The sequence below is a fragment of the Limulus polyphemus genome, unplaced genomic scaffold (assembly GCF_000517525.1).
Source record: "Limulus polyphemus unplaced genomic scaffold, Limulus_polyphemus-2.1.2 Scaffold882, whole genome shotgun sequence".
Lineage (NCBI taxonomy): Eukaryota > Metazoa > Arthropoda > Merostomata > Xiphosura > Limulidae > Limulus > Limulus polyphemus.
This window is the reverse complement of record NW_013666492.1, coordinates 363,354-371,359: the sequence shown is the minus strand read 5'-3', so window position 1 is coordinate 371,359 and position 8,006 is coordinate 363,354. Positions and strand designations below refer to the sequence as shown.

The following is an 8,006-nucleotide window of genomic DNA, read 5'->3' as shown; positions in this document are numbered from 1 at the left end:
TATATATATATATATATATAATTACTATTTACAAATAAATATTTAAATTTTTCTTGAATAAGAAAATATTCGTAAAATGATGAACTCCACTATTTATGACTTTTTTAAGTACCCTTTTTTTTTGCAGTCTTGACTCGTACTTGCTAACCCCTGTCCCAAATGCACATGTGGATGTAGAAAAAAATAATTTTTTTACACTTTATACGTGCATTTTTGAATACCAAAAATTATTAATGACTGTACTGATACCATGAAAATCTATTGTAATTTATCAGGCTTCCTAACTATGCTGTATTTGGGTCTAAAGAAATTAATTTCTGTTTGGAAAAGAGCATTGATCATAATACTTCAAACTCTCCAGTGATATAAGAGCTTTTCTCTCGTAAATAACTTAGAAAGACTAACAGAATTTCATAGAGGAAATGTAGAGCTTTCAATTGGTTATAAACTTATAGGTATAGAAAAGCAGGCGTAGATAAACAAGTCTTCTCAAATGATGAAGTGGTGGGCGGAGCCAATATGGTGGATTCAATAAATATTATGATATCTCAGCAAATAGAAAAGGTAGGTGGTTCTTGCTTTATATTCTAGCTTGCCAGTATTGGAAATTTGAGTTTATTATTTGTATGAAATGATAGACATTGTACTGTCACTGTCATAAAATGTAATCTGACCAAACACAGAAGATGGCGTACCAGTGTGACACACACAAATCAATATTTGGCAATTTTTTTATATTTACTTTCAAATCAAGAAATTAATTAATGTATAATACTAAAACATGAATTATATTTTACAATTTCATACCAAGTTTATTGACATCCATTTATAAAATAGTAGTTCATTCAATAAAATTTTGAATGTAAGTCTACAAACGTGATGACATGCCTTCTTACCCCTATCCATTTCGATAGGGTTACATAATCCTCACCTGGTTCCTAATCAACTTTTGGTCATAATTTTGTATTATGAAGTGGCAGTAGGGTGTATTGTTTTTGGAAATTTCTTATTGTGTGTACTGAATATGTTTCTTATTTGCTTGTATTTCGAGGACTTCATGTAAACATCCTCCTGAAGAGGCTGTATTGTGTTTTGTATCTTATACCTCTTCATTTTGAGAAGCAACTAAGGAAACTAGTATAGCTAACCAATTAAATTTATTTAACTACACAATGGAGTGTACATTTTGTTCCTGAATACTGATGTTTTATTGTTAACATATTTTGGGTCACTCATCATGAAGTTTTTTTGTTTTTTGTAACTTCTTATGTTCCATTTGATATTCCTCTCATTTTCTGTTTTGTAAAATGGTGTCAAGGTAGATTTTTTATGTATTATTGCAATTCCTTGTTATAAATTTTTATTTTTTTAGATCACTAGATGGCCGACTTCAGGTGTCACATCGCAAAGGATTGCCTCATGTAATCTACTGCAGGCTTTGGCGTTGGTCAGATCTCCAGACTCACCATGAGCTACAGGCTGTCGAGAATTGTGAATATGCTTTCAATTTGAAGCGAGACGAAGTGTGTGTTAACCCTTATCACTACCAGCGCATTGAAAGCCCAGGTATAAAAACATTAATTAGTATTTCATTGATATCTCCTTAAAGTAATGAATAAATAAAAAGAACTGAAAATTTGTGAATTGTTACACATTCCTGAATAGCTTTTTTGTATTTTGTATTGCTGTTTTTCTTTCACACATTTTTAGTGTAAGTTTGTTTTAGTATAAAGTGTTAAATAAGTGAGAAAATCTTGAAAAACACCACTTTTCTCTTGCCATTTTAAAAAATTAGTGTAGTATTAAGTAATTGAAAAAGTCATTATAGTTTGATTGAAATTCATTTTGAGGTTGTTCTTGATTTACAGAATTAAATAGTTGTATCATAAAACTTCTGTAACTATTTATTTGCTAAAGTTGTAAAAGTAAGTATTAGTAAAGTATTAAATGATAATTATCAAGGAAAGATATTTTTTTTTATAAGTTAGTATATTTAATAACATAACCCCACCCCCTCAAAAGATTCTTACTTTGCCTTGTAAAAGCTTCATAATATTAAATTTTTCTATGGGTATATGTAAAATAGGAATAGAAATTTTTTAATCTTAAAATGGGTCCTAGAGAACTATAATTCTCATATATTAGCTGGATTATCGAAAGAATGCTTTGGACGTGACAGCCTTACGACAAATCCTTTAGCAGTGGAAACTACGATGCAGGCTATTTTCAGGGTGCATAGTATTCAGATAAAAGCATTAGTTTGGACTGTAAAAGATGTGGTGATTCTTTAAAAGTTAAGAGAACTTTTATGTATGACACAGAAATCAGATCTAAATTAAATTTTGGAAATTCATATCAAAAATGATAATTCAAAATATAAGATGAAACTTGTCTTTAATTAAACTTTAGAACCTTTGTTCCTAAAATAAATATCATTTACCTGTTTTTAAAGTAGAAATGGAAAATTCTCTCTTGAAACATGCTTACATGTAAATAAGCTGTGGACCTGTTATGTTTAAAATACTCTTCACAAAAATGAAAACTTGTATTGAGGTGCAGTTGTTAAATGAGCTTACATCACTCTAAAATAAGTGTGTTTTGAGGATTTTATTACTCTTTATAACCAGATTACAAGTTCAAGAGGTGGTAAATATATAGAATTTTGAGAAGAGTTGAAATATTTGTGTTTATGTGTGTGAGTGTATGAGTAAGTCTTACAATTTAGAATTGTGTTTGTAAAGTCAGGAAAGTTTTTTTAAAACAGTTTGGATTACCTGTCATGTAAATAGTAGCTTTTCTATTAATATGAACAATAAAGGCTTTTTTTATTTTCTCTTTAGGGTATTTAAACAAAAAGCATAGAATTTAAATTACTAAATAGATTTCAAACAACCACAGTCTCGTTGATTTATTCTGTTGCTTTAACCCTTTGAGTACTGGACCAGGAAAATAAGCTGGGGGCCCCCCAAACTGAGGAAAATAAAAACATTTTAATCTTTATTAGGTAGTAAGAAATGCTGTAAAAATGTTGTAAATTCCCACTTGCCTGCTCTGTTTGCATTTCTTTTCCCTCCAATTATACCCACAGGCTCACATGATATTTGTTCCTTTTATCTCCCCATCATCTTCCATAACCCAACACTGGTGGAGATTGTTTGTCACATAATACACAGTTTGTAATACAAGAGAATAATGTAGAATGTTTCACCATGCATAATAGTAAACCACTAATGTTACACTGAATAATTTGACTATTGTATTTACATATTATTTTTATCAGTACTTTTTCAGAGGGTGATAATCTCTTAAACAGTTTTCAGTGCACAATGCCACATCACAGTCTACACCAATACCATGTGTCTTTTCTCTTTGGTTCCCTTCTTTGGGTGTTTGCACACACAAGCTTTTGGGCACTTTTATTTTTTCTGATGGTGGCAAAGTTTTATTAAAGTGCCTGGCTGTGAGTCTGTTAGGAAAATTTGATGTATGTGGTATTGTACTTACTTGGCCAGTATGTGAATGAGTTGTCATGACAACAGCTGGTACGCTACAACCCAAATAAAGTTGTGTTTTTTTACCAGTTTTCACTAAATAAACATTGTAGGAGTTCAGCATGGGAATATCAACCATGTGGAAAAAGTTTCTTATACCACTTATTTTAGTTTACATATTTTGTCTCTTACATCAAAGTCTTCATTGTCTGCAACGTGTATCTTAGAAGTAACAAAAAAGTGATCTTTACTCATTAATTTACCAAATATAACTGTATTGATCGGAGGGTGTGTTGACCATTAATTTTTAATTGAATGCTTCTTCACATGTGGCATCAATAACACCAATGTTAGAAAAATATACATTTCATCAATGCATATGTCTATCTATTTCATTCCATATTCAGAATCATGAGTACAGTAAGCCTAGTATTTGTTTATTTCAATCACAATGTGATTCATCAATATTCCATCAAAGAACAGCTGGGGATACTTATATTCACAACTTTCATCAGTAATACCACAGTCATCTCTTATCACAACAAGGCATTTTGGGGATAAATTGTCCATTACCTTACCAAACAAAGTGTGGTGGTGGTGTGGGTTTGTGGCAGGTGGCATAGGAATTGCACAAACAGAAGTTGGAAGGCTTAGGCTTATCAATTTTGCTATCACTCTTATCACTTGTAGTTGAAGATTGAGCAGGTTTTTCTTCCACCTCATACTCAAAATCACCTACAGTCATCTAAATTATACAGTGAAGCTATGACATTCTCACAGTTGGGGTCTAAATACATTGAAGAGCTTAAGTTTCGCATTCCAAATCTTGCCTATAATGAGAGGAATGTGACCAGGACTAATCTTTTAAGTACACATCAGATAAATCATTAGCTTGGGAGTGCCAACTTGAGATCCTTCTGCAATTGTGGTGTATGGATAACTGACAGGCTGGAAGATTTTTCCCAGTACTAATTACAGTTGTTGGTGACAATATATGTGGCTGGATGACACACCATCCCATTCAGATATGGGTGAGAGAAGGCAAACTGTACTATGCCAGGTGCAGTTGTGTTACTGGCAACCATTCTAGTATGGTACAGTACTGAAAGGGTTAAGCTTTCTAGCTACTTGTGCCTCTCCTTCAGTAATTATAAGTTAGGTGTTAGACTTTTTAAGTATTAATTAAACAAACAAATCACTTAAACTAAATACACTGTTGTTATTAAAATGGTAAATGTACATTTACTGGGAACTACTATAAAGACATTATACTAAGAACTTAAAGCTCTACAACATATTGTCAGAACCTGTGCAGCTTAAATATCTTTTGTCTGTATAAGGCTATATTGTATATTTATTTATCCTCAGGTATTCATTGAGAGCTATTATGTAATAATTTCCCACTATTTGTAAATAAACATTGAACAATATAGGTTTGTGTTTTCCTTGAACTCAACTTTACAGAACCTGATAGGTGTTACTATCCAGTTATTTTGCAGATATTAATTTTTGTTGTTGTTTTAGCAGTTTAATCTGATTTTTGGTAAGAAAAATTTAAGAGGAGTTTTCTTATAAGTTTCTTTTGAAAATGTTGGTTAACAGATTAATGCTAAGTAAAAAATAATGACTAAGAAAAAATGTAAAGTTTCATCAATTTTTTAAGATGAATTAAAACCTTTAGTTCAGTTTTAAAGACTGTTTTTATAAAAATAGGTTTTGTTAATTTTTATCCAGTGTTTGTAGGAATAAATGTGTGTGTTTTTAACCCTGCCAGCAATACTGGTGCCATGTCAAACAGGAGATATTCCTGTCGACCTTCCTTCCCTGGATGATTACTCCAACTCAGTCCCAGATAATACTGACTTCCCTGTTGGGTTAGAGAATCAGTCATTCCCTCTTACAGGTGAATTTTATTTTCAATGTTTGTTATTTGACTATAATGATTATTCTACATGATAATAATTTTAATTTTAGTATTATTTTTTGTCATAAAGATAATTTTATGTTGTTAGGTTAGTATATGAATTTAGGATATGTATCATTTTTACCACAATTCTTGTATAGCGGCTTAAATAAGTGAAACTTTTATCAGTGCTGGTCAGAATATTTAACATATCTACTTTAATTTTTTATTCATGATTAAACTTTGTTTATTATTCTGTGATAATTATTCTGCATTGTCAGCTTATTATATCAATTTTGGATTAACCTAAGCCTCCTTGGCTGGCCAAAACTTGTAACATATTATTGGGTTTATAGCCAAAGATATTATTAACAGTCAGGGTACCCAGCTAATGATTACAGTTCATTCTAATAATATTTAATATAGTTTGAACATTATATTTAATTAGTTATACTCCTTACTAGATGTGTATTTTAAGTTCTGGTCTGTATAGGAAGCTTTCTTTGATCAAAGGTTAATATTAATTTGTTAATCTAACTACTGCTATATTAATTTTATAATGCATACATATAGCAGAAGCTTGAGGGTTTAAAAGCTGGTGACTAGTTTTACTTGAGTTTCACATATTTTTGCAGGCTTGTATTTTTAATTTGCATTTAGTTATGTTAATATAGGTGGCTTTATAGTCACCATAAGTGAATTTGTAATGATCCATAGGGGTAGACAGAATGTCTGTAGTTTTAAAGAAGTTTCCAATTTAAAAGGATGATCTGAACACTAGCTGTAATTTGATTTGTGAGTAAACGTTTTTTAATAGTTTGCAAATCTGTATTTGGACAATAAAACTATGTTGTCTTAAGAAAGGGGTCACAAGAAGTAATGGGAATTTTGCAGCTTTGGGTGGTACCTTGTTAGGTGCTATTTTGCTTGTTAAGAACGTACGTGTTAACTTTTCTAGGAGATGTATGAGATAGCTATTATTTTTTGGAGTGTTTTGTACAAATTTAATCTCAGATTGAATTTGGGAATAGTTTGAACATATATTTTAAGTTCTGTTAACCCTTTTGCAACGGGTACCCATTTACTGAGTTACATTCAAAATGTAATTAAGAACTTTACTATCAATGTATGTCAGTGAATTGAACATTATAATGTATGTTATAATTTTAATTCCTTTGAAATTGCTTCAAAAGAAACCTCAAAAAAAATACTTAAACTTCAGTTTTGTTCTCACATGACCCAAGAGCTATGAAAAATCTCAACTATTGCACTCTATATCTTGAATCAGATACTGCCAGTCCTGTAGCTGTTTGTTTAGACAATAAGTATGTTTACTTGCCCTATTGACATGTGAATTTCAAAGTTCTTTGGCTGAATCCAGTACAAAGAAATAATAAAAATTGCTAACCTTTGACAGGTGCCACACCCACCTTCTATACTTAGCCTTGAGCTTTACAAGCCACATGTAGTTACTTGACACATGCATTTATAATAATTAGAAATAACACATTTTACACTGTAATCTAACAATGGTTATTTTAAAATTGGTGTGCAGTTATTATTATACGGTAGATGTAACTGCCAGTAGTATTGATTTATCCACAATAGCTTTTATGGTTGTTTCTTACCTAAATATGTTGCAGTTAGAGAGGCAAATCTAGTTTTTGTATTTGTTATTCTGTTTCATGCTTATCAATTGCAGTTATCATTATCATGTTCTGTTTAATTTGTGGATTTTCCCAGTTTTCTCATGGTAGCTAGGTCTTCCATATTTCCTAGACTTGATTGGTCATGTCTTTCTGATGTTAACCTTAGGCTTATATGTGTGTAATTGAAGGGGGGGGGGTAAGTGTTTCAACTGTGATGATTAACGATTGAAAATTCTGAGTCTGATTTTGTAAATTTGATTGTTTTAGTTCCTACCAAAGGCTTATCAGTAAGAAGTTTTGACAGCCATGTTAGTTTTATTCTCATAAGCATCTATACTAAACATTTATCTCACTAAATATTCATGTTATTGGCAATTGTTTTTGTTGTGAATTCCCTCCCACCCATACACACACACACACACACATGTTGGTTGAATGTTGATTTAACCCGATACTTGCCATGGCCATTTTGTCTTATTGTGAGGGCAAAATCATTTGTGAATTGAAAAAATGATAGAGAACTTATCTTTTATTGGATTTCAGATTTTATTATTGTAAATAGTAGCAAAATTGTACAAAATTGTATTATTTAATGAAGTTTAAAGAGGAATTTAATGAAAAAATTCCTAAAATACGTTTTCGACTGTAAATAAGCACCCTCTAAGAAGAAATTTTTTTTTTCAACAATTTTTTTAAGATATTTCCTTTCACTTTAGCACTGGTCATGCCATCTATGATTGGTATTATCTAAACCTTTTTCTAGTCTGTTTTCTTTATAAAACTGCATCTAGGCGTCTTAAACCTCAGTTGTAAAACTTTTAGCCAATCCTAGTCGAAGGTGTCAATTTCAGTATCAATTATTCCAATTGCTGTATCTCACAGTTGACAAATCATAGGATGATGAGGAAAGCACGTGATGAAATGTTGTTCTCTGGATTTTACAATATGAATGTGGGTGGTGCT

General features: G+C 31.2%; 1 protein-coding gene across 3 annotated transcripts in view; it reads left to right on the top strand.

Moving 5' to 3' along the window:
* The window catches only part of LOC106461026 (mothers against decapentaplegic homolog 3-like), a 57,390-nt gene that overhangs the window by 16,659 nt on the left and 32,725 nt on the right, over nucleotides 1–8,006 (top strand). For all 3 annotated transcript variants that reach the window (XM_022387837.1, XM_022387836.1, XM_022387838.1), the window contains 2 exons: nucleotides 1,373–1,566; nucleotides 5,266–5,394. In XM_022387837.1, coding sequence (XP_022243545.1) covers nucleotides 1,373–1,566; nucleotides 5,266–5,394 — 323 coding nt within the window. The remainder of the gene's footprint in view (nucleotides 1–1,372; nucleotides 1,567–5,265; nucleotides 5,395–8,006) is intronic.